Source organism: Chiloscyllium plagiosum, unplaced genomic scaffold, assembly GCF_037043375.1.
Source record: "Chiloscyllium plagiosum isolate Xiang-an unplaced genomic scaffold, Cpla_swu_hap1 HiC_scaffold_36, whole genome shotgun sequence".
Classification (NCBI taxonomy): domain Eukaryota; kingdom Metazoa; phylum Chordata; class Chondrichthyes; order Orectolobiformes; family Hemiscylliidae; genus Chiloscyllium; species Chiloscyllium plagiosum.
In genome coordinates, this window is record NW_028270174.1 from 20,624 (window position 1) to 48,220 (window position 27,597).

The following is a 27,597-nucleotide window of genomic DNA, read 5'->3' on the forward strand; positions in this document are numbered from 1 at the left end:
TCCAGTATAAAGGCCAGTATTCCATTAGCCTTCTTGACCTGGTATTTTGAAGATCTTTGTACCTGAATCCCTAAGTCTCCTTGGTATGCTAATGTATTTAACTTCACACCATCTAGAAAGTATCCTGATCTATCATTTTTGGTCCAAAATGGATAACCTCACACTTGCTGACATTGAATACCATCTGCCACAGTTTTGCCCATTCACCTAGTCTATTAATATGCTTGTCATTTTATGCTATCATTCATGCAGTCTACAATTCTGCCTAACTTTGTCTCATCAATTTTGGGTATATTACTTTTTATGCCGTCATCCAAAGTTGTTAATAAATGTCGTGAATAATTGAGGCCTTAACACAGATCCTTGTGGGACACCACTAGTCACTGCCTGTCAATTTGAGTACCTACCCATTATCCCAACTTTCTGTCACCTGCCTCTCAGTTAATTTCCCAGCCATGTCAATAATTTGCCCCCTATTTCATGGACTTCTACCTTAGTTAACAGTCCCCTCAGTGGGACTTTATCAAATGCCTTCTGGAAGTTCTATAAACAACATGCACAGACATTACTTTGTCCACTAACTCAGTCACCTCTCCAAAAGATTCAATGAGATTTTTTAGGCATAACCTATCTTTCTGTCATGAAATCATGCTGGCTCTCCCTGATTAACTTTTTTTTTGAGATGCTCAGTTACACGCGAGCAACTTCCTCACCACAGATGCTATGCTAACTGCTCTGTAATTCTCCCATTTTCTTCTTTCAGCCATCTTAAAAACTGAAGTGGCATGTGCAACTTACCAATCCAGAGGGACAACTTCTGAACCTAGTGAACTTTGAAAGATTATAATTAGGACACCTACAATGTGCTCCCCTTCTTTGAATACCCTTCCATGGAAACCGTCAGTCTTGAGGATTTATCATTCATTCATTTATATTAGTTTCATTTAGTCCCTGTTCCTGATCTACTATCCATTTCCTCATGACTTCTTTCAAGCTATCCTTATTTCCTACTGCAAACACCGAGGCAAAGTTCATCAAATTCATCATGCAAACGTGGGTGGGAGTTGCTTATATTAGTGGTGGTGGTGTTAGGCATTGTATAAATCAAAAATTTAAGAGTAATGTGTAACATGGGTAATAAAGTAATAGTGGAGGACTTCAATATACATACATATTGGTCAACGTGCTGTCTAAGCTAAGGACAGTTGTGGGAAGTTGTATGTGGAGTTCGAGGAGATAGGAGAGGCACTAAATGAATTGCTAACACTGAAAAAAAATAACATTGTTGAGGAGAATACTGAGATACGGGCTATTAGACTAGATGGGATTGAGGTTCATAATGAAGTGGTGTTAGCAATTCTGGAATGTGTGAAAATGGATAAGTCCCCTGGGCCTTATGGGATGGGATTTATCCTCAGATTTTCTGGGAAACTAGGGAGGAGATTGCAGAGCCTTTGGCTTTGATCTTTATGTCGTCATTGTCTGCAGGAATAGTGCCAGAAGACTGGAGGATAACAAATGTTGTCCCCTTGTTCAAGAAGGGGAGTAGAGACAAGGTAATTATACACCAGTAAGTCTTACTTTAGTTATGGGTAAAGTGTTGGAAAGGGTTATAAGTTGTAGGATTTATAATCATCTAGAAAGAAATAATTTGATTAGGGATTTGTGAAGGGTAGGTCATGCCTCACAAACCTTATCGAGTTCTTTGAGAAGGTGACCAAACCAGTGGATGACGGTAAAGCGATTGATGTGGTATATATATAGATTTCAGTAAAGCGTTTGATAAGGTTCCACATGATAGCCTATTGCAGAAAGTGCAGAGGCATGGAATTAAGAGCGATATAGCAGTTTGGATCAGAAATTGGCTAGCTGAAAGAAGATGGAGTGTGGTGATTGATGGGAAATGTTTATCCTGGAGTTCAGTTATTAGTGGTGTACAAGGATTTGTTTTGGGGCCACTGCTGTTTGTTATTTTAATAAAATGACCTGGATGAGGGCGTAGAAGGATGAGTTAGTAAAATTGCGGGTGACACTAAAATTGGTGGAGTTGTAGACAATGTAACCTGTAACATCTTTAGGCAAAGGGACATAGATAAGCTGTAGAGCTGGGCTGAGAGGTGACAAATGGAGTTTAATGCAGAAAAGTGTGAGGTGATTCACTTTGAAAGGAGTAACAGAAATACGGAGTACTGGGCTAATTGTAAGATTCTTGGTAGTGTAGACGAGCAGAGAGATCTGTGTCCATGCACAAAGATCCATGCAAGTTGTCAACCAGGTTGATAGAGTTGTTAAGAGGGCATACAGTGTGTTAGCTTTTATTGGTAGAGGGATTTGAGTTTCAGAGCCACAAAGTCATGTTGTAGCTGTACAAAATTCTGGTGTGGCCGCACTTGCAGTATTGTGTGCAGTTCTGGTTGCTGCATTATTGGATGCATGTGGAAGCTTTGGAAAGGGTGCAGAGGAGATTTACCAAGATGTTGTCTGGTATGGAGGGAAGGTCTTATGAGGAAAGGCTGAGGGACTGGAGAGTATTTTCGTTAGAGAGAAGGCGGCTGAGAGGTGACTTAATAGAGACATACATGATGGTTGGATGATTATACATGGTGGATTGTGAGAACCTTTTTTCTCATATGATGATGGCTAGCATGAGGGGACATAACTTTAAATTGAGGGGTGACAGATATAGGACAAATGTCTGGGATACGTTCTTTACTCAGAGAGTAGTAAGGGTGTGGAATGCCCTGCCTGCGACGGTACTACATTTGCCAACTTTAAGGGCATTGAAATGGTCATTGGCTAAACATATGGATGATAATGGAATATTGTAGGTTGGATGAGTTTCAGATTGGTTTCACAGGCCAGTGCAACATCAAGAGCCGAAGGGCCTATACTGCACTGTAATGTCCTATGTTAAGCTGTATAGCAGCACACAGGTGCTTCTGCTCCAAGGTTCCATGCATGGCAGTCAGCATCAGAGGCCCTCGCAACTGCTAAGAAACGTGGAGTGAACACCGATACTGGTACACCTAATCAGCACAAATGCTATGAAGGATGAATTCCTTGAATATGTTCCAGAGGATTTCTGGAACAGAACACCGAAGAACCAACAAAGGATCAGGCTTACTATTTTGCAGTTCAGATGACTAATGCTGCTGTTAAAGAGCTCTTAAGTAAGGGAATAGTGCTCTTAAAATGATAGAATTTTAAAATGATAGAAGTTTGAAATGATAGAAGTTTGAAATGATAGAAGTTTGAAATGATAGAAGCTTGAAAGTGCTTAAAACTAAAGTATGAAGCAAACTGTGAAGGCTAGGACAAATTACCTATGGTAGATTATGAAAATTGTTATGATCCAACTGATTGTCACACAGAGCAAGTCAGATTCCAAAGCAAAACTGAGCCTGATAGATCATAAGTTTTATTTTTACAATTTGGTTATCATGGTCTGCCACTGATCATGTTCACATGAGGCTGCCTCATGATAAAAGATCAAGATGTATTACATCAAAGAAGAAATCTACACAAAGCGATTGGAAAATATCATAAATAGCAACATGAAAATTTAATTTAATTTTCTAACAATATTTTCTGCAGACACTCAACCCCAGTGGAGTATTACTCCTCCCTTCACTCTTTACTTTCTTCACTGATGAGGTTGTACATATTTTTTTCATTACAAACTTCCTGTACATTCATCAGATGGAATGACTTACATCTCTTTCAACTAGTAAGGGCTTACAGGGTTATGGAGAATGGACGGGCAGGAAGTGGAGTTGAGGCTGAGATGAGATCAGCTATGACTCTATCAAATGGCAGGGCAGACTCAAGGGGCTGAATTCAGGATTCCTGATGAAGGGCTTTTGCCCGAAATGTCGAATTTCCTGCACTTTGGACGCTGCCTGACCTGCTGTGCTTTTCTAGCACCACTCTAATCTAGACTCTGATCTCCAGCATCTGCAGTCCTCACTTTTGCCTCGAGGGGCTGAATTGCCTACTCTTGCTCGGAGTTCCTCTGTTCTCCCAGAAACACAAAAATACATGTTAACCCACTAATTTTATGCCCTGAACCTTCAAAGTAACTCAGGTTCTTTTCCAGCTCTTCTCTTTTGACAGCTTAAAAGAAATTAAATTACAAAATAGGAGAAGTGAACCATTCAGCCCCTCAAGCCTGCTGTCATTCGATAAGAACATGGTTGATTGATTTGCATTTTCAACTACTCCTGATAACTTAAGGTTCTTGTTTGGCAGGAGAATCAATCTACATTTATCTTAAAAATATTTAATGACCCCACTTTCACCACCTTCTGAGGAAGAAAGTTCCACAGTCTCACAACTCAAAAGAAACAAAATTCTTTTCTCCTGTGGTTTTAAAAGAGACCCCAATTCTCCTAGTTCTGGACTTGCCCACAAAAGGAAACATTCTTCCCACATCCACTTTGTCAAGACCATTTAGGATTTTATGCATATCAATCATCATTCCTCTTATAGAAACATAAGAGATAGGAGCAGGAGGGGGAAATTTGGTCCTTCGAACTTGCTTATTCATTCATCGCAATCATGACCAATTGTTCAATTCAATAGCCTAATCTTGCTTTCTCCCCATAATCTTTGATCACATTTGCCCCAAGTGTATATCTAACACACACAAATACATTCAATGCTGTGGCATCAACACCTTCCTGTGGTAATGAATTCCACATACCCACCATTCTTTGGGTGAAGAAACGTCTACTCATTTCCATTATAAATGGTCCGTCCTAAATCCTCAGACTGTGACCCCGAGTTCTGAGTGCACCTTCCCTGCATCTACCCTGCAGTAGTCCAGTTAGAATTTTATAAGTCTCTATGAGATCACTTCTCTGAATTCCAGTGAAAACAATCCTAATCTAGTCAATCGCTTCTCATACATCAGTCTGGTCATCCCCGGAAACAGCCTCATAAAAACCTTTGCTGTACTCCATCGAGCATCCTTCCTCAGAAAAGGAGACCGAAACTGCACACAATATTCTAGATGTGGCCTCACTAAGGTCCCGTATAACTGCAACAATACATCTCTGCTCCTGAGCTCGCAACCTCTTGCAATGAAGGCCAACATAATATCTGCCTTCTTGACTGCCTGGTGGACCTGCATGCTTACCTTTCGCGAGAGGTGCACAAGGGCAGCCATTCATGTGCCTGCTCACACTCACTTCTCCCAATTTGCAGCCATTCAGGTGGTAATCTGCCTTCTTGTTTTTGCTTCCAAAGAGAATAACCATGCTGGACGTAAGTTTACTCACTGAGCTGGAAGATTTGTTTTTAGACGTTTCATCATCATACTAGGTAATATCATCAGTGAGCCTCTGGTGAAACACTGGTATTATGGCCCGCTTTTAATTTGTGTGTTTAGGTTTCCTTAATGATGTCATTTCCTGTGTTGGTTATGTCATTTCCTTTTCTGGAAAGATCAAAGAACAGGAAATAAATGATATCACAAACACAAGGAAGTCTAAACACAAATAGAAAGCGGGCATAACACCAGTTCTTCATTGGAGGCACATTGATGTTACCTAGAATGAATCACCTGAAAACTAACCTTCCAGGTCAGCGAGCAAACTTACATCCAGAACCTCAACCTGAGCTACAAATCTTCTCCAAACTCTGAATAACCTCACATTTATCCAAATTATACCACTGACGTGAGCACTCACCCATCTGTCCAGATCATGCTGAAGCATCTCTGGATCCTCATCATTGTTCACTCTCCCACCCAACTTGGTATCATCTGCAAACTTTGAGATGTTACATTTAGTTCCCTCATCCAAATCATTAATATATATTGTGAATAGCTGGGGTCCTAGCACCAATCCTGTGGCACCCCACTAGTTACTGCCTATCAATGTGAAAAGGATCTATTAATTCCTACTCTTTGTTTCCTCTCTGCCAACCAGTTTTCTATCAATACACTTCCCCTAATTCCATGAGCTTTAATCTGCATAATAATCTCTTATGTGGAACTATGACAACAAACTGTAGTAGGAGCAAGTCCAATCTATTGAAATTATTTTCACAAGACTATCCAGTCACCATTCAAGATATCAATTCAGCAAACCTTCTCTGAACTGCCTCCAATATGTCTAATATGCCTATTTCTTCACAAGGTCAAGCCTTGAATTTAGTTACAGGTGGATTCTTGGTCCCACAATGAATCAAGACATTATGGAGAGCAGATATAAAAGTGTAATTTCTCTCTTCAAGAGAGGAAATAGGGAAATCCCTGGCAATTACAGACCAGTCAGTCTCACGTCTGTCGTCTGCAAGGTGTTAGAAAGGATTCGGAGGGATAGGATTTATGACCATCTGGAAGAGCATGGCTTGATTAAATGCAGTCAGCACGGCTTTGTGAGGGGCAGGTCATGCCTCACAAATCTTACTGAGTTCTTTGAGGATGTTACTAGACAAGTTGATGAGGGTTGAGCAGTGGATGTGGTGTATATGGACTTCAGCAAGGCATTTGATAAGTTTCCCCATGGTAGGCTCGTTCAGAAGGTCAGGAGGAATGGGAGACAGGGAAATTTAGCTGTCTGGATTCGGAATTGGCTGGTCGACAGAAGACAGCGGTGGTAGTGGAAGGAAAGTATTCTACCTGGAATACTTTCAGGTAGTGAGTGTTGTTCCACAGGGCTCTGTTCTTGGGCCTCTACTCTTTCTAATTTTTATTAATGACTTGGATGGGGAGATTGAAGGATGGGTCAGCAGGTTTGCAGATGACACAAAGGTTGGAGGTGTCGTTGACAGTATAGAGGGCTATTGTAGGCTGCAGCGGGATATTGACAGGATGCAGAGATGAGCTGAGAGGTGGCAGATGGAGTTCAACCTGGATAAATGCAAAGTGATGCATTTTGGAAGGTCGAACTTGAAAGTGGAGTACAGGATTAAAGACAGGATTCTTGGCAGTATGGAGGAACAATGGGATCTTGGTGTGCAGGTACATAGACCCCTTAAAATTGCCACCCAAGTGGACAGGGTTGTTAAGAAAGCATATGGTGTTTTGGCTTTCATTAACAGGGGGACTGAGTTTAAGAGTCGTGAGATCTTGTTGCAGCTCTATAAAACTTTGGTTAGACCGCACTTGGAATACTGTGTCCAGTTCTGGTCGCACTATTATAGGAAAGATGTGGATGCTTTGGAGGGGGTTCAGAGGAGCTTTACCAGGATGCTGCCTGGAATGGAGGGCTTATCTTACAAAGAGGGGTTGACTAAGCTCAGACATTTTTCATTGGAAAAAAGGAGGAAGAGAGGGGACCTAATTGAGGTGTACAAGATAATGAGAGGCATATATTGAGTTGATAGCCAGAGACTTTTTCCCAGGGCAGAAATTGTTAACACGAGGGGTCATTGTTTTAAGCTGTTTGGCAGAAAGTATAGAGGGGATGTCAGAGGCGGGTTCTTTACACAGAGAGTTGTGGGAGCATGGAATGCGTTGCTAGCAGCAGTTGTGGAAGCAAGGTCATTGGGGACATTTAAGAGACTGCTGGACATGCATATGGTCACAGAAATTTGAGGGTTCGTACATCAGGTTTACCTTACATGAGGATCAATGGTCGGCACATCATCGTGGGCTGAAGGGCCTGTTCTGTGCTGTACTGTTCTATGTTCTATATGTTCTATGGAATTGAAACCTGAGATCAGCCATGATTGTGTAAAATGATGAAATCGGCTCAAGAGACCATACAGCATACTCCTATTCTTAATTTTTCTATTTTGCAAACTTTAAGCCATAACTCTGGAAAGTGTGCACCTAGTTACGTCTTTACATATTCAACAACTGCACCTGAGTAGATAAGGTATCATTGCACAGTAAATGCAGAAACATCTTCTCAGAAGATGAGGACATCAAATTTTCTGATCAATTGCAAATATTTCTAAGTGCTACAATTTGATGTACCATTAACAATTATTCCTTCCCAAACGTATAGATCAAGAAATTTCCATTAAGATATATCTATACATGGTTATTATCCTTAAAAGGATGGGTCATCAGGCAAAGGGCTTGCACGTGATCTAAAGGCTGTAATTTAGAAATAAATGCAGTGGAAAACATAATTATCAAGTGTCGTCTATACAAAATACTGGTGAAAATGTTCATGTTTACTTTTTTTTGTTGTGAACAATAAAAAAGACACAAGCTTTGAACAAAGGGTCAGTTAGACTCGAAACGTCAACTCTTTTCTCTCCTTACAGATGCTGTCAGACCTGCTGAGACTTTCCAGCATTTTCTCTTTTGGTTTCAGATTCCAGTATCCGCAGTAATTTGCTTTTAAAAAGACACAAACCTGTTTGTTGGCTAAAACAACAACAGGAAGTGTTGCATATCCTTGGACCAGTTGGTGAAGTTCTTTCTTAGCAAGTGGCATCTGATTACGATCTGCTGAATCTACTACGTAAACCAAAGCCTGTGATCCAGGTAGATAAGATGGCCAACATTTACGCAGAGATTTATTACCGCCAACTTTAAGAGAAAAAAAAGGTAATGAAGCAGATTGGAGTGCATTGAAGAACAAGCCTGTTATAATAATATTTAATTCTTTTGAAAACTAGTAATCTAAAGCCCCAAAGATCATTTGGACCAGTCTGTCACCGGATTGGCTCTTCAACAAATTCCCTTCCACTTTTCTAATTTCCTCTTAAGTTTTAATGTTTTTTTAAAAATTATCTACACTCCCTTAAAGAGCACTTTGATTCAATTACTGTCTATGGCCATAAATTTCATGTTCATTCTACAAAAAATATTCCTCTAACCTCTTTCTTTATCCTTTTGCTCATGATCTTTAATCTCATCCTGTCTTGTTCACTGGCCAGCAGTAATAGATTTTCTCTATTTATATTATTTAAAACCTTCAAAACTAAACAGATATCTCTTCCACTCATTTGCATTAATGTAAAGAACCCAGTTTCTCTAAAACAAATGAGAATGCGGGAAACTTTCAGCAAGTCTGGCTGCATTTTTGAAGAAATCAAATTAACGTTTTGATTCAAACAGCAACTGATTTTCTCTCCACACCTGCTGCCAGACTTGTAATTTCTTGCACTTTGTTTTCACTATAGCTTTTCAAACTCAATTATTGAAGTCTGTGAATTTCTTTGCATTCACAACACGACTTTTACATCCCATGATTGAAAAATATTCAAAATTAGACAACTTTCTAAGTGTCCTAAATAATTCTTTGCACAGTTTTAACATTATCAGGTTTGACCCTACCTGTATCATCTAAAATCCTTCGTTTGCTTACAGATTTATTGACTTTTCCCCTCTCCACCAAAAAGTGAATTCTGAATTATACTGATCAAACAAATTCAAATTAGTCAAAAATAAAACTGGTATGATATTATTGAAAAAAAAATATTTTGTTGAAGCTTGAGTTGGCATTCTTGCGAAATGTCCTGATCTTGCATTCACCAGGTCATTTCACAAGAATGGAGAAAGTGAGGACAGCAGATGGAGAATCCTAGTCGAAAAGTGTGGCACTGGAAAATCATAGCAGGTCAGGCAGCATCTGAGGAGCAGGAGTGTTGACATTTCGGGCATAAGCCTTTCATCAGGAAGGGACTGAGATAAATAGGAGGGAGGGTTTGGCGGGGGGGAGGGGGAAGGTAACTGGGAAGGCAATTGGCGGATGCAGGGGGGTAATTGTGATAGGTTGGTGGGGAGGGTGCAGTGGATAAGTGGGAAGGAAGATGGACAGGTAGTCAGGTCAAGAGGGTGGTGCCAAATTGGAGGGTTGAATCTGGAATGATGTGCAGAGTGGGGAGATTTGGAAACAAGGTGAAGTCGATGTTGATGTCATGTGGTTGAAGGGTCCCAAGGTGGAGATGAGGTGCTCTTCCTCCGGTGGCAGGTAGATTGGATTTGGCAGTGGAGACGGTCCAGGACTTGCATGCCCTTGGGGGAGTGGGAGGGGAAGTTGAATTGGTCAGCCACAGGGTGGTGGGGTTGTCCTAGTTGGTGTCCTGTCTCTCTGATGCTGAGGAGACCACATCGAGAGCAATGGACAGAGTAGATGAGGTGGATGGATGTGCAAGAAAATCTCTGCCAGATGTGAAAAGATCCTTTGCGACCTTGGACAGAGGTGAGGGGAGAGGTGTGGGCACAGGTTTTACACATCATGCGACTGCAAGGGAAGATGCCAGGAGAGGAGGGTGGGTTGTTGGGGAGGTGCGTGGACCTAACAAGAAAGGTATAGAGGGAATGTTCTCTGCGGATCGCAGATATGGGGTAGGGAGGGAAATATACCTTTGGTGGTGGAGTCTGATTGTAGGTGGCCGTGTGCGTGTGCGTGTGCGTGTGAGTGTGAGTGTGAGTGTGAGTGTGAGTGTGAGTGTGAGTGTGAGTGTGAGTGTGAGTGTGAGTGTGAGTGTGAGTGTGAGAGTGAGAGTGAGAGTGAGAGTGAGTGTGAGTGTGAGTGTGAGTGTGAGTGTGAGTGTGAGTGTGAGAGTGAGAGTGAGAGTGAGAGTGTGAGAGTGAGAGTGAGAGTGAGAGTGAGAGTGTGAGAGTGAGAGTGAGAGTGAGAGTGTGTATATATGGGGGGTGTTCTATCCTTGTTGCGGTTGGATGGATGGGGATAGGGTTCAACTGCGAAGTGGCTGGAATTAGAGGAGATGTGCTGGAGGGCATTATGGGAGGGGATATTGTGGTCCTTGAAATTTCTCAAGAGTACCAACTCAAGGGATATTCCTTGAATCTGTATTCTTACAAGTTGTCATGTATTTATCATGACAATAAGATCCAACAAACATTTTTTTCCAGCAATATTCAAGTTCCACACTTTCAAGTGCATAGTTTATGATTGACTTTCACTACTCTCAAATGATTACCACCATTCCCTGTGGCCGTGTTCACAGTTAGCTAATACAAAGCAAACTCAGCTTCAGATTTAGGTAGTCTGCAATGGAGTAAGCACAGAACTGCTATTATAGGTCATGATAAAGCAAACTCTAGTTATTACTAGATAGCTTTTATTTAAATACTCATTCATGTAATATTATTTCAGAGGCTGCTATCAATGGAAACACAGCAATGGGTAGTCTGCACTATTCTAAACATAGCATGCAGCATTTCTAGCACAGCTTCAAACGAGTGTAAAACATTAGAGCTACAACTAAATGAAGAAGTTCCAAGATTATCCATTCTAACTGAATAGGCATATCGGCCAGCTCGGCATGGAAGTTTGGGACATTTTTACAATGAGTAACTCATGCAATTTTGTTGTTACAACAAAGTCTTGGATGCGATAAAAGATCCTGGGGTTGGGGAGTAGGCCTACCTTAAAGACTTGTCTTCTGTCCAGGAATCCACATGGACAAGACAGTTAGAGGTCATGAATAATGGTTTAGCTTCATTTCAATGTCTGGGGCAGGTCAAGCTGTATACATCCCTCCTCCAAGCATAGGCCTGGAAATTCTGGACAATGTTTAGGGCAATCTGGAACTGAGTCCCCAGTCTTTTTCTCCTGAATTTTGTACCCATGTAACTGTCCTCCTTTTTACTAACTAGGGGCAGAACTGTAGAAGATTTATGAATAAGAACTAATATGGCATAACCACATATGAAGACCTTCAAAATGGAATAACATCTGTGTCATCATCCTTTCCACTCTCAGAGGTTAACTGACTAACATTTTGACTTACCTTCTAAAAATTCTATCTCAGCATCTTCAGTCTGAACACACACACTGTTGAACATCACGGTAGGCCCATCACTCCTCTTGACTGTATTGGTAGACAGGCTGTGCAGAATACTTGTCTTTCCTGCACCATCAAGACCAACGACAAGAACTTGCTTTATGCTTTCCTCATCCTTTAAAACCAAGTTTAATAATTAGGACAAACATGGTCTGTTGCAATGTATTCAAGAAATGGTAAACCAACATAGAGGAATGTTCTATACATATTAGAAGAACAAGATGAATGCATTAGAAAAAATCCACTGCAGTCTGTATCGAGGTCAGATTGAACATTTGTCTAGGTGGACAACCAACTATAGACTGATGTTAAGGTTAACATTCTATTCAAAAGCTTTAGCAAACAAGTATGAACGCTAATAAAGTCACATGGAATTAAACATTCAAAACAGAATTCAATATGCGGGTAAATGGACTGACCTGGATGGCCAGAATCATAACTTAAACTGTTCTCATGTTCCACTGCAGAGTAAATGGTCACACCGTCCTTGGCCTGACCAAATAGTGGAAGGTTGTCCAGATTTTCCATTAAAGATTAAAATTCTGATCAGTTACCAGGTTGTTAATGTTAGTAATGTTTTTATGATTGCAAGGTCAAACTCTCTACTGCTCTTCAGAGGCTTTGCTACCCTCCCATAAACCTTGAACAATTTCTATAAAATCTTTCCTTCTCAATGATAACAGAATTTACACACTTAATGTTAAGGTCCTCAGGAGTGTTGCTGAACAATGAAACCTTGAAGTGCAGGTTCATGGCTCCTTGGAATCGCAGGTAGATAGGATAGTGATGATGATGTTTGGTATGCTTTCCTTTATTGGTCAGAGTCTTGAGTACAGGAGTTGGGAGGTCATGTTGCGGCTGTATCGGACATTGGTGAGGCCACTGTTGGAATACTGCATGCAATTCTAGTCTCCTCGTCGGAAAGATGTTGTGAAACTTGAAAGGGTTCAGAAAAGATGTACAAGGATGTTGAAGGGTTGGAGGATTTGAGCTCTAGGGAGAGGTTGAATAGGCTGAGGCTGTTTTCCCTGGAGCGTGGAAGGCTGAGGGGTGACCTTATAGAGGTTTACAAAATCATGAGGGGCATGGACAGGATAAATAGACAAAAGCTTTTCCCTGGGTTGGGGGAGTCCAGAACTATAGGACATAGGTTTAGGGTGGAAGGGAAAAGATATAAAAGAGACCATACAGTGTCTTCGGGTAAGACAAAGGGTGGAGGGGTTTGCTTTTCAATTAACTTGTGGTGCATGGACATTGCAACCCTGGGCAGCCATTGCTCCCCAAGCTTTGAATGCCTCACAATCAAATGCCACCCCTTCTATCTACCACAGGAATTTCCCGCTGCTACACTAACTGCTGAGGAAGCTCTGGATGTGCTGCACTCCACCACTAACACCCTGGAGACGGAACACCCCGAGGCCCTGTTTATTCTAACTGGCAACTTCAATCAAGCCAATCTAAGGAAGGTGTTGACCAAGTACCACCAGAACATTACTTGCCCCACCCAGGGTCCAAACATTTTAGACCACTGCTACACCACTGTGAAAAATGCCTACCGGTCCATCCCCTGCCCTAATTTCAGGAACTCTGACCACAATGCCATGTTTCTTCTCCTGGCTTACAAGCAAAAGCTCAAACAGGAGACCCCCTCACGGGTACAGGTCCAGTGCTGGTTGGAGGAGGCAGAGGATCGACTCCGGTGCTGTCTGGAATCGGCTGAGTGGGCCGTGTTCAAACAGGCCACAGGTACCTTGGGCGAGTACACCACCACAGCCTTCATCAGCAAGTGTGTGGAGGACTGCATACCGAGGAAGGCAATCTGGGTGTTCCCCAACAAGAAACCCTGGATGAAACAGGACATACAGAACCTGCTAAAAACCAGATTGGAGGTCTACAGATCAGGAGACCCACTCAAATATAAGAAATTCAAGTATGACCTTTGCAGACTCATTAAGACAGCCAAGGTCCAATATCGATCCAAACGAGAGACCCAGACAGACATCCGGCGACTATGGCAAGGAGTCAATGACATCATAGGTTCTAAAAAGAGAGAGTGCAAGATTGCAGTCTATGACACATCCCTTCCAGATCATTTCAACGCCATCTATGCTCGCTTTGAGCAGAATTTCAGGGGAGAGGTAATACCTATTTTGACAAGTCCTGACGGACCTATCCCAACAGTCACTGCACCAGAGGTCAGATCAGTTTTCCTTCCAAGCAAAGTGATGGGACCAGATGGAGTATCAGGCCGTGCACTCAGAGCATGTGCAGATCAACTGGAAAAAGGTCTTCTCGGACATCTTCAACCTCTCCCTGCAGCAGGCCACTGTTCTGCCTGTTTCAAGAGGGCCAACATCAAGCCTGTGACTAAGAAGGCTCATGCAGCATGTCCCAATGACTACTGCTCAGTGGCCCTAACTTCGGTGGTCATGAAGTGCTTTGAAAGGCTGGCATTAATCAACTCCAGCCTCCTCCACTACTCTCAACCCACTCCAATTTGCCTATCGGATCAACAGATCCACGTCAGATGCCATATCACTTGCCCTTCACTCCTCCCTAGACCATCTTGACACCAAGAACAGCTACGTAAGAATCCTACTCATTGACTACAGTTCAGCCTTCAACACTATTATCCCCTCGAGACTGACTACTAAACTCAATGATCTCAGATTAAGCCCCATTCTCTGCAACTGGATCCTCAGTTCCCTGACCCACAAGCCACAATCAGTGAAGATTGGGGACAACATTTCATCCTCACTAACACTCAACACTGAGCACCCCAGAGGTGGTACTCAGCCCCCTACTAACTCGCTATATATACCCATGACTGCATCACCAACTACCAGACTAATGCCATTTACAAGTTTGCTGATGACAGCACCATAAATCGGTGGAATCTCAGATGGCAATGAAACAGACTATAGACGGGAGGTGAAAGACCTGGAAAAATGGTGCACTGAGAACAACCTAGTTCTCAATGCCAGCAAAACCAAGGAACTCATTATTGACTTTCAGCGGGATGTCATCAACAACAAGCTTTCTTGGACTCTTCACGTGGATGCACTGGTTATAAAAGGCCTAACAACATCTCTTTTTTCTCAGGCAGCTGAGAAAATTTGGCATGACGGTGAATACCCTTGCCAACTTTTATAGGTTTCCCCCATCGAGAGCATTCTGTCTGGATGTATCACTACCTAGTATGGCAACTGTCCCATTCAATATCGGAGAAGGTTACAGAGAGTGGCAAACTCGGCCTGGACAATCACAAAGACCAACCTCCCATCTATAGTGGGAATCCATCTACCAGGCCCGCTGTCAAGGAAAGGCCACCAGTATTCTCGAAGATCCATCCCACCCTGGCAATGTTTTTCTACAACCTCTACTGTCGGGGAGAAGATACAGAAGCCTGAACACACACACCAGCTGGTTTCAAGACGGTTTCTACTCTACTGTTGGAATACTGAATGGACTCTCAAACTCTTAGCATTTGCCTGTACCTGTGTTTTTGTTTTGCTGCTGTTTACTTATTATTTACTTATCTATGCTATTTAACTATGTGATCTGCCTGTTGCTCGCAAGTCAAAGCTTTTCACTGTATCTCGGTACACATGACAATAAATTCAATTCAAATTCAAATGTACCTACTAGAGAAGGTGCAAAACTTGATCTACTCTTGGAAAATAAAGCAGGACAGGTGACGGAGGTGTCGTGGGGAGCACTTTGGGGCCAATGACCATAATTCTATTAGTTTTAAAATAGTGATGGAACAGAATAGACTGGATCTAAAAGTTGAAGTTCTAAATTGGAGGAAGGCCAATTTTGACAGTGTTGGCAAGTATTTTTAAAAGCTGATTGGGGGCAGATGTTCGCAGGTAAGGGGCAGATGTTCGCAGGTAAGGGACAGCTGGAAAATGGGAAGTATTCAAAAAATGAGAATGAGAGTCCAGACTCAGTATGTTCCTGTTAGAGTGAAGGGAAAAGCTGGCAAGTGTAAGGAATGCTGGATAACTAGAGAAATTAAGGTTTTGGTTAAGAAAAAAAAAGGAGGCATATGCCAGATATAGACAACAGAGATCGAGTGAATCCTTAGAGTATAAAGGCAGTAGGAGTATACTTAAGAGGGAAGTCAGGAGGGCAAAAAGAGGACATGAAATAGCTTTGGCAAAGAGGATTAAGGAGAATTCAAAGGGATTTTATAAATACAATAAGGACAAAAGCGTAACTAGGGAGAAAATAGGGCTCCTCAAAGATCAGAGTTGAGAGCGTGGTGCTGGAAAAGCACAACAGGTCAGGCAGCATCTGAGGAACAGGAGAATCAATGTTTCAGGCAAAAGCCCTTCATCAGGAATTAAAGATCAGCAAGGCAGCCTATGTGTGGAGCCACAGGAGATGGGGGAGATGTTAAACGCATCAGTGCTTACTGTGGAGAAGGACATGGAAGATACAGAATGTGGAGAAAATTGATGGTGACATCTTGAAAAATGTCCAGAATTTGGAGGTGGTGGTGCTGGATGTCTTGAAATGCATAAAAGTGGGTAAATCCCTAGGACATAATCTGGTGTACCCTAGAACTCTGTGGGAAGCTGGGGAAGTGATTGCTGGACGCCTTGCTGAGATATTTGTATCATCGATAGTCACAGGGCGAGGTGCCGGAAGATTGGAGGTTGGCGAACATAGTGCCACTGTTAAAGAAAGGTGGTAAGGAAAAGCCAGGGAACTATAGACCGGTAAGCCTGATATCGGTGGTGGACAGGATGTACATGTATTTGGAAAGGCAAGGACTGATTAGGGATAGTCAGCATGGCTTTGTACGTGGGAAATCATGCCTCATGAACTTGACTCAGTTTTCTGAACAAGTAACAAAGAGGAATGATGAGGGCAGTGTGGTAGAAGTGATCTACATGGACTTCAGTAACGTGCTTGACAAGGCTCCTCATGGGAGACTGGTTAGCAAGGTTAGATGTCTTGAAATACAAAGAGAGCTACCCATTTGGATACAGAACTGGCTCGAAGTTAGAAGAAAGAGGGTGGTGATGGAGCGTTGCTTTTCAGACTGGAGGCCTGTGACCAGTGGTGTGCCGCAAAGGTGGGTCTACTGCTTTTCATCATTTATATAATGAATTTGGATGTGAGCATAAGAGGTATAGTTAGTAAGTTTGCAGGTGACACCAAAATTGGAGGGGCAGTGGACAGCTAAAGTTACCTCAGAGTATAATGGGATCTTGATCAGATGGACCCAATTAGCTGAGGAGTGGCAGATGGAGTTTAATTTAGATAAATGCGAGATACTGCATTTTGGAAGAGCAAATCAAAGCAGGACTTATACACTTAATGGTAAGGTCCTGGGGAGTGTTGCTGAACAAAGAGACCTTGGAGTGCAGGTTCATGGTTCCTTGAAAGTGGAGTCGCAGGTGATGAAAGCATTTGATATGCTTTTCTTTATTGGTCAGAGCACGGAGTATAGGAGTTCAGAGGCCATATTGCAGCTGTACAGGACATTGGTTAGGCCACTTTTGGAATATTGTATGCAATTCTGGTCTCCTTCATATCGGAGGGATGTTGTGAAATTTGAAAGGATTCAGAGATTTACAAGGATGTTGCCACGGTTGGAGGATTTGAGCTATCGGGAGAGGCTGAATAGGCTGGGGCTGTTTTCCCTGGAGCATTGGAGGTGGAGGGTGACCTTACAGAAGTTTATAAAATCATGAGAGGCATGGATAGGATAAATAGACAGGATCCTTTCCCTGGGGTGGGGGAGTCCAGAAATAGAGGGCATAGGTTTAGGGTTAGAGGGGAAAGATAAAAAAGGGACCTAAAGGGCAACTTTTTCACACAGAAGTTGGTGCACGTATGGAATGAGCTGTCAGAGGAAGTGGTGGAGGCTGGTACAATTACAGCATTTAAAAGGCATCTGAATGGGTACATGATTAGGAAAGGTTTAGAGGGATATGGGCCAAGTGCTCTCAAACGGGACTGGATAAGGCTAGGATATCTGGTCGGCATGGATGAGTTGGACTGAATGGTCTGTTTCCATGCTCTACATCTCTATGACTCTATATACTAGCATTGGAGGCAATCCAAAGAAGCTTCATTCGGTTGATACTGAGATGGCCTATGAAGAGAGGTTCAGCCCGTACTCATTGGAGTTTAGAAGAGTGAGAGGCAACTTTATTGAAACCTTTATTGGGAACTTGACAGGTTAGATGCAAAGAGGTTGTTTCCCCTTGTGGAACAGTCTTGGAGCAGAATCTCAGAATTAGGGATGCCCATTTAGGTAGAGATGAGGAGGCAATTTTTCTCGGAGGGTAGTGGATCTATGGAATTCTTTATCGTAAAGGAATGTAGCGATTGGATCATGATGTGTACTCAAGGCTGAGAGACAGATTTTAATTAGTAAGGGAACAAAGAATTATGGGAAAGGCAAAGTAGAATTGAGGATGATCCGATCAGCCATAATCTCACTGAATGGTGGAGCAGATTTGATGGACTGAAAAGCCAGTTTCTGCGTCTACATCGAATGGTCTTATAGAGTCATAGAGATGTACAGCATGGAAACAGACACTTCAGTCCAACCCGTCCATGCCGACCAGATATCCCAACCCAATCTAGTCCCACCTGCCAGCACCCGGACCATATCCCTCCAAACCCTTCCTATTCATATACCCATCCAAATGCCTCTTAAATGTTGCAATTGTACTTCCTCTGACAGTTCATTCCATACACGTACCACCCTCTGCGTGAAAACGTTGCCCCTTGGGTCTCTTTTATATCTTTCCCCTCTCACCCTAAACCTATGCCCTCTAGTTCTGGACTCCCCGATCCCAGGGAAAAGACTTTGCCTATTTACCCTATCCATGCCCCTCATCATTTTCTAAACCTCTATAAGGTCACCCCTCAGCCTCCGCCGCTCCAGGGAAAACAGCCCCAGCCTGTTCAGCCTCTCCCTATAGCTCAAATCCTCCAACCCTGGCAACATCCTTGTAAGTCTTTTCTGAACCCTTTCAAGTTTCACAACATCTTTCCGATAGGAACGAGACCAGAACTGCACGCAATATTCCAAGAGTGGCCTAACCAATGTCCTGTACAGCTGCAACATGACCTCCCAACTCCTGTACTCAATACTCTGACCAATAAAGGAAAGCATAGCAAACGCCTTCTTCACTATCCTATCTACCTGCGACTCCACTTTCAAGGAGCTATGAACCTGCACTCCAAGGTCTCTTTGTTTAGCAACACTCCCTAGGACCTTACCATTAAGTGAATAAGTCCTGCTAAGATTTGCTTTCCCAAAATGCAGCACCTTGCATTTATCTGAATTAAACTCCATCTGCCACTTCTCAGCCCATTAGCCCATCTGGTCCAGATCCTGTTGTGGTTTTATATATTTTGTTAATTATACCGCTAGTTGCTAGGTCATATTGAACCTTAAGAATAAAACTTAATCTTTCAGCAGACACACAAGTAACTAGCTTCTTCTCCAGTAGCATATCAAGAATCATTTCCTGGATGCTGAAAGTGCACCTATTTCATTTCCTCCCCCAAATTCCCTTACATACCACACACAAATGTTCTATTGTAAGTTGCGCTAAATTGGCTAGTTTGTGCGATCCTAACATAAAAGGCTGATCTGGCCCATTTACAGAGGAAATAGTTTGAACTGCTTCTTTAATTAATTAAGTCTAATTGCTCTTCTAATAGAGACATTGTTAAGATGGTTAAATTGTCAGAATTTAAACTGTCAATTGATTGCAATTCGATTTGTCCGAAAACTCTAGATTTTCTTACCCATCAATGACTAGTTTAAGTTCCACCAACTGTCATGGTGAGAATTGAACTCATGCCCCCAGAGCATTCGTCTAGCCTCTGGATTACTAGTTCAATGACATTACCAATGCCCCACCATTTTTATGCACTAACACTAGCTACACCTTTGTAAAGCTAATGAAGAAATAATAGGAACATAAGATAAATTTGCCTATGATTTTGTTAAGTCTTCTTCCTATAAATTGAATGAAACAGATTGACAGAAATAGCCTAGAGTGTGTAGTTGGGACAATTTATTGTCAATAGCAAACAAAGAGCAGGCTATTCTGGAATTAGTAATTTTAAATGGAGCATAATGAAAGAATCAGCAAAACAGCTTCTAGGCACCAATGACAACATTATGATTGAATTTCATATTCAGTCTGAAGATGAGAATTTTCATAAGACAAATGACTTATGAACACTGGAGCAGGAGTAACCTGGAAAGACTGCTCCACCTTTCAATACAATCATGACAGATTGAGTGTTCAATGTTGTTACACAGGAGAAAGTGAGGTCTGCAGATGCTGGAGATCAAAGTTGAAACTTTATTGCTGGAACAGCACAGCAGGTCAGGCAGCATCCAGGGAACAGGAGATTCGACGTTTCGGGCACAGGCCCTTCTTCAGGAATGAGCAGAGAGTGCCGTGTTGATTCGGTCGCCTGAGATAGAAACAGAAAGGTCTAGGAAGGGGAGGGAGGAGTCCGAGACTGTCCAGGTGAATTTGAGGTCGGGGTGGAAGGTGTTAGTGTAGTGGATGAACTATTCAACCTCCTCGTGGGAGCACGAGGTAGCGCCGATACAGTCATCAATGTAGCGAAGGAAAAGATGGGGGGTGGGGCCAGTGTAGTTGCGGAAGATGGATTGTTCCACATACCCTACGAAGAGGCAGGCATAGCTGGGGCCCATGCGGGTGCCCATGGCTACTCCTTTTGTTTGGAGAAAGTGGGAGGATTGGAAAGAAAAGTTGTTCAGGGTGAGGACCAGTTCGGTCAGTCGAAGGAGGGTGTCGGTGGAAGGGTACTGGGTGGTACGGCGGGAAAGGAAGAAGCGGAGTGCTTTGAGTCCTTCGTGATGGGGGATGGAGGTGTACAGGGACTGGATGTCCATGGTGAAGATGAAGCGTTGGGGACCGGGGAAGTGGAAATCCTGGAGGAGGTGGAGGGCGTGGGTGGTGTCACGAACGTAGGTGGGGAGTTCTTGGACTAATGGGGACAGGACCGTGTCGAGGTATGCCGAGATGAGTTCGGTTGGGCAGGAGCAGGCTGAGACGATGGGTCGTCTGGGGCAGTCAGGTTTGTGGATTTTGGGCAGGAGGTAGAAACGGGCGGTGCGGGGTTGTGGGACTATGAGGTTGGAGGCGGTGGATGGGAGGTCCCCTGAGGTGATGAGGTTATGGATGGTCTGGGAGATGATGGTTTGGTGGTGGGGGTTGGGGTCATGGTCAAGGGGACGGTAGGAGGAGGTATCTGCGAGCTGGCGTTTGGCCTCAGCGGTGTAAAGGTCAGTGCGCCAAACTACTACTGCGCCTCCCTTGTCAGCTGGTTTGATGGTGAGGTTGGGGTTGGAACGGAGGGAGTGGAGGGCTGCGCGTTCCGAGGGTGAGAGGTTGGAGTGGGTGGGAGGGGTGTGGGAGTTCAGGTAGCGGTTAATATCGCGGCGGCAGTTTGCTATGAAGAGGTCGAGGGCAGGTAGGAGGCCAGCACGGGGTGTCCAGGTGGACGGGGTGTGTTGGAGGTGGGAGAAGGGGTCGTCAGAGGGTGGGCGAGAGTCTTGATTGAAAAAGAAGGCACGGAGGCGAAGGCGGCGGAAGAATTGTTCGATGTCACTCCATGTATTGAATTCATTGACCCGAGAACGTGTGGGAACGAAGGTGAGACCTCTGCTGAGGACTGATCTTTCATCCACAGAGAGGGGCAAGTCTGGAGGGATGGTGAACACACGGCAGGGCGGGGAGCTAGGACCTGGTGTGGGACTGGAGCTGGATGTGGGGGCGAGTGTCTCCGCCCCCCCGCCACGTTCCGTCACCACGCCTAACCCCGCCCCCCCGCCGCGTTCCGTCACCACGCCTAACCCCGCCCCCCCGCCGCGTTCCGTCACCACGCCTAACCCTGCCCCCCCGCTGCATTCCGTCACCACGCCTAACCCCGCCCCCCCGCTGCGTTCCGTCACCGCGCCTAACTCCGCCCCCACGCCTAACTCCGCCCCCCGGCCGAGTTCCATCACCGCGCCTAACACCGCCCCCCCCGCCGGTCTCCATCACCATGTCCAACTCCGCCCCCACGCCGACCTCTGTCCCCGCCCCCAGGCCTAACCCCGCCCCCACATCCAGCTCCAGTCCCACACCAGGTCCTAGCTCCCCGCCCTGCCGTGTGTTCACCATCCCTCCAGACTTGCCCCTCTCTGTGGATGAAAGATCAGTCCTCAGCAGAGGTCTCACCTTCGTTCCCACACGTTCTCGGGTCAATGAATTCAATACATGGAGTGACATCGAACAATTCTTCCGCCGCCTTCGCCTCCGTGCCTTCTTTTTCAATCAAGACTCTCGCCCACCCTCTGACGACCCCTTCTCCCACCTCCAACACACCCCGTCCACCTGGACACCCCGTGCTGGCCTCCTACCTGCCCTCGACCTCTTCATAGCAAACTGCCGCCGCGATATTAACCGCTACCTGAACTCCCACACCCCTCCCACCCACTCCAACCTCTCACCCTCGGAACGCGCAGCCCTCCACTCCCTCCGTTCCAACCCCAACCTCACCATCAAACCAGCTGACAAGGGAGGCGCAGTAGTAGTTTGGCGCACTGACCTTTACACCGCTGAGGCCAAACGCCAGCTCGCAGATACCTCCTCCTACCGTCCCCTTGACCATGACCCCAACCCCCACCACCAAACCATCATCTCCCAGACCATCCATAACCTCATCACCTCAGGGGACCTCCCATCCACCGCCTCCAACCTCATAGTCCCACAACCCCGCACCGCCCGTTTCTACCTCCTGCCCAAAATCCACAAACCTGACTGCCCCAGACGACCCATCGTCTCAGCCTGCTCCTGCCCAACCGAACTCATCTTGGCATACCTCGACACGGTCCTGTCCCCATTAGTCCAAGAACTCCCCACCTACGTTCGTGACACCACCCACGCCCTCCACCTCCTCCAGGATTTCCACTTCCCCGGTCCCCAACGCTTCATCTTCACCATGGACATCCAGTCCCTGTACACCTCCATCCCCCATCACGAAGGACTCAAAGCACTCCGCTTCTTCCTTTCCCGCCGTACCACCCAGTACCCTTCCACCGACACCCTCCTTCGACTGACCGAACTGGTCCTCACCCTGAACAACTTTTCTTTCCAATCCTCCCACTTTCTCCAAACAAAAGGAGTAGCCATGGGCACCCGCATGCGCCCCAGCTATGCCTGCCTCTTCGTAGGGTATGTGGAACAATCCATCTTCCGCAACTACACTGGCCCCACCCCCCATCTTTTCCTTCGCTACATTGATGACTGTATCGGCGCTACCTCGTGCTCCCACGAGGAGGTTGAATAGTTCATCCACTACACTAACACCTTCCACCCCGACCTCAAATTCACCTGGACAGTCTCGGACTCCTCCCTCCCCTTCCTAGACCTTTCTGTTTCTATCTCAGGCGACCGAATCAACACGGCACTCTCTGCTCATTCCTGAAGAAGGGCCTGTGCCCGAAACGTCGAATCTCCTGTTCCCTGGATGCTGCCTGACCTGCTGTGCTGTTCCAGCAATAAAGTTTCAACATCAATGTTGTTACACACCCTATCCTCATAACCCTGGATGTCAGTCATAATCAGAAATCTATCAATCCCTACCTTATACATATTCAAATCCTAAGTCTGACTGTTCTTGATGGTCGAGAATTCCAAAGGCTCTCAATCCTATGAATAAAATTATTTTTCTCTCACCTTGGACTTGAATGGCATTTCATTATTTTTAAATTTGCCCCTGGTTTGCATCAGCCCTGTCTATGCCTTTAAGCATTTTGTGGATTTCAATGAAATTGCCTTTCAATTTTGAAAATTGAAATATAGATAAATATAGAACCAGTTTGCCTGGTCCCACTTCATAGTCCAAAAGTGTGGCGCTGAAAAAACACAGCAGGTCAGGCAACATCCAAGGAGCAGGAGAATCCACATTTCAGGCATAAGCACTCAAAGGACAATCCTGCCACCCAAAGGATAAATCTGTTGCACTTTTGCAATGAAATAAGGAGACCAAACTACACACTAAAACTCACAATATCACTACTATATGGCAGTGTACAAATAACTCCCAACCAACATCTGTGGATCCTTGCTGTTTTGTAGCTCCACCCAAATAGCTTCCACACACTGTTCTGATCAGATGAACTTTTTTACTAATGCACTTATCCTATCCCTTATTAACATAACTCTACCTCTTCTCCTCTGGTATGTCTTTCCAAACAGGCACAACAATGCCACTTCTTCTTCAGGCAATTTAGGAAATTCAGCATGTCCAGAGGACCCTCATCAACTTTTACAGATGCACCATAGAAAGCATTCTATCCAGGTGCATAACAGTCTGGTACAGCAACTGCTCGACCAAAGTCTATAAGAAATTACAGCCCAGGCCAATCATGGAAGCCAACTTCCCATCCATGGACCCCATTTACACTTCTCATTGCTGCAGAAAGGCTGCCAACAAAGACCCTTCCAACCCCGGTAATGCACTCTGCCAACCTCTTCCAGAAGGCAGAAGATACAGATGCTTGAACACACATGCACACCAACAGGTTCAGGAACAACTTCTTCCCTGCTGCTTTAGACTGCTGAGTGGACCTCTTTAACTTTAACGTTTATTTTGCTAATGTTAATCTTGCTTAGCGCACCTTCTGTGCAGTTGTAACTTTATATGCCTTGCTCTAAGCACCTTAATATCTGTATGTTTGCTATGATCTGACTGTACCTCTCACAAAACTAAGCTTTTCACTGTACTTAGATACATATGAATACAATATATCAAATCAAACATCCTTGAATATTCAGTCAGTACCCAGCCCTGGTCACCACACAGCAACATTCCTGTAGGTGAAATTAGATCATACATATGCACCTCTGTGCCTTTAGATTGCTAACTTGTTATGAATTCTGTGTACATTCAGATATTGCCTTATCTTCGTCCTTTCGACATAATTCTTTTCAAAGCCTACTTGATGCTCTTTTTGTTTCTCCTACCTTATAGTTTCCCTTGCACCTTTTTGCTTTCCTGTTACCAACTTCAATTCCTTCCAATTTGGTTTAGCTCTCAGTTTCCTATTCCCCTGACAAGGATACAGCAAAAGCACTCAACAGATAGTCTGAGTCACATAACCATAAAGTTTCGAAAATTCTCGAATGGCAAAAGGGAGTAAATAAGTTAAAACAATCAATTTTACTAGTTCTCTACCTAGTGATTCTATTACAATTAAAGTTGGACAAGTCCCTGGGACCTGACAGTGGGCATTCAAAGATGTCAAAAGACGTGACTGCTGAGTTAGTAAATGCATTGGTTGTGATGTTCAAACATTCCTTAGATTCTGAGATAGATTATAAAATCTCAAATGCTACACAGTTCTATTCAAAAAGAGGAGACAGAAAGCAGGAAACTATTGGGCAGTTAACCCAACATCCGATAATGGGAAAATGCTACAATCCTTTACTGAGGTATAATAAATAACAATCCACTTAGAAAATCATAGTAGTCAGGCAGAGTCAAAATGGTTTATGAAAGGAAAATTTTGTTTAACTACTTTGGTAGAACTCAGTGATGAACTGAAAATGTGTTGCTGGAAAAGCGCAGCAGGTCAGGCAGCATCCAAGGAACAGGAGAATCGACGTTTCGGGCATAAGCCCTTCTTCAGGAATGAGGAATGTGTGTCCAGCAGGCTAAGATAAAAAGTAGGGAGGAGGGGCGTTGGAAATGCGATAGGTGGAAGGAGGTCAAGGTGAGGGAGATAGGCTGGAGTGGGGTGGGGGCGGAGAGGTCAGGAAGAAGATTGCAGGTTAGGAAGGCGGTGCTGAGTTTGAGGGATTTGACTGAGACAAGGTGGGGGGAGGGGAAATGAGGAAACTGGAGAAATCGGAGTTCATCCCTTGTGGTTGGAGGGTTCCTAGGCGGAAGCTGAGGCGCTCTTCCTCCAACCGTCGTGTTGCTATGGTCTGGCGATGAAGGAGTCCAAGGACCTGCATGTCCTTGGTGGAGTGGGAGGGGGAGTTGAAGTGTTGAGCCACGGGGTGGTTGGGTTGGTTGGTCCGGGTGTCCCAGAGGTGTTCTCTGAAACGTTCCGCAAGTAGGCGGCCTATCTCCCCAATATAGAGGAGGCCACATCGGGTGCAGCGGATGCAATCTATTGCATCCGCTGCACCCGACGTGGCCTCCTCTATATTGGGGAGACAGGCCGCCTACTTGCGGAACGTTTCAGAGAACACCTCTGGGACACCCGGACCAATCAACCCAACCACCCCGTGGCTCAACACTTCAACTCCCCCTCCCACTCCACCAAGGACATGCAGGTTCTTGGACTCCTCCATCGCCAGACCATAGCAACACGACGGTTGGAGGAAGAGCGTCTCATCTTCCGCCTAGAAACCCTCTAACCACAAGGGATGAACTCAGATTTCTCCAGTTTCCTCATTTCCCCTCCCCCCACCTTGTCTCAGTAAAATCCCTCGAACTCAGCACCACCTTCCTAACCTGCAATCTTCTTCCTGACCTCTCCGCCCCCACCCCACTCCAGCCTATCACCCTCACCTTGACCTCCTATCGTATTTCCAACGCTCCTCCCCCAAGTCCCTCCTCCCTACCTTTTATCTTAGCCTGCTGGACACACTTTCCTCATTCCTGAAGAAGGGCTTATGCCCCGAAACGTCGATTCCCCTGTTCCCTGGATGCTGCCTGACCTGCTGCGCTTTTCCAGAAACACATTTTCAGCTCTGATCTCCAGCATCTGCAGTTCTCACTTTCTCCTCGTAGAACTCAGTGATAGCAACATACAGAATAGATAAAGAGCAACTGATAGGTGTGATGCTCTTAAATTTCCAAAAGGCACTCAATAAAATGTCACATTCAAGTCCACGTCACAAAATAAGAACTCATGATGTCTGTGGTAACTTATCAGCAAGTATAGGTAGTTGGTTAGTTACCAGGAAGCAGAAGGTAGTGGTAAATATGTCACTTTTGGTTTGGGAAACTATAGAATCCCTGTAGTGTGGAAGCAGGCTATGTGGCCCATCAAGTCCACACTGCCCATCCAAAATGGCATCCCACCCTAATGAAATAGCTGGTTTACAGGTAAGAGTGCTGCCTACTGTGGTTGAAAAGCCAGTGGAAACTCAGGTAACTGAACAATCGCAGGACACATATCCTGGGATTTTTCCTGGCTGTCACCAGTTGAGGCAGGACAGATCAAAGAGTACAGATAAGAAAGTTGAAGTGCAATTCGTAGAGACCCTGGTTTGATCAGATGGTGGAGCAGGGGCAGACAGATGACACAGCGGGCACCTTTAGTTCAGATAAAATAACTGAGTTACAGCAGAAAGATGAAAATTTAAAGCAATTGTATCAAAAGGCATACACAGAAAAAGAATCTGAATATATCCCTGAATGTTATTATCTTAAAAATATGTCTTAATGAGGAAATGGAGACCATCACATATTCAGGCAGGTAAGAAATGGGCAAAAATTCATCAAGTCGTACTGCCAGTAAGTTAACATAGGTTGCGGGTACTGCATGAGCCACAAGGGGGTCCAGTTAGGAGTGAGAAAAGCTCAAACTAAAATACATAAACATTCTTAATGGCCTGGACTGCACAGGGATGTAGTTGAATTTTGCCAGACATTTCATACATGTCAGGAAATCTGAAAAACTGCAGCCAGTAATAAATCCTGCACCTTTAATAGCTATTCATACATTTGAGGAAGCTTTTACAACAGTCTTAATTGACTGCGTAGGACCCCTACCTAAAACAAAAAGTGTGAATCAGTTTTTTTTAAAAACAATTATCAATGTGTCCACTAGAATTCCAGAGGCCGTTCCAT

At 44.4% G+C, this 27,597-nt stretch overlaps 1 protein-coding gene across 1 annotated transcript in view; it reads right to left on the bottom strand.

The window, feature by feature from the left end:
• Positions 1-27,597, bottom strand: part of LOC122539566 (ARF like GTPase 9) — a 51,913-nt gene that overhangs the window by 10,933 nt on the left and 13,383 nt on the right. Inside the window, exons 2-3 of the mRNA XM_043674552.2 lie at positions 11,668-11,836; positions 8,316-8,491 (exon numbers count right to left, since the gene is read on the bottom strand). Coding sequence (XP_043530487.1) covers positions 8,316-8,491; positions 11,668-11,836 — 345 coding nt within the window. The remainder of the gene's footprint in view (positions 1-8,315; positions 8,492-11,667; positions 11,837-27,597) is intronic.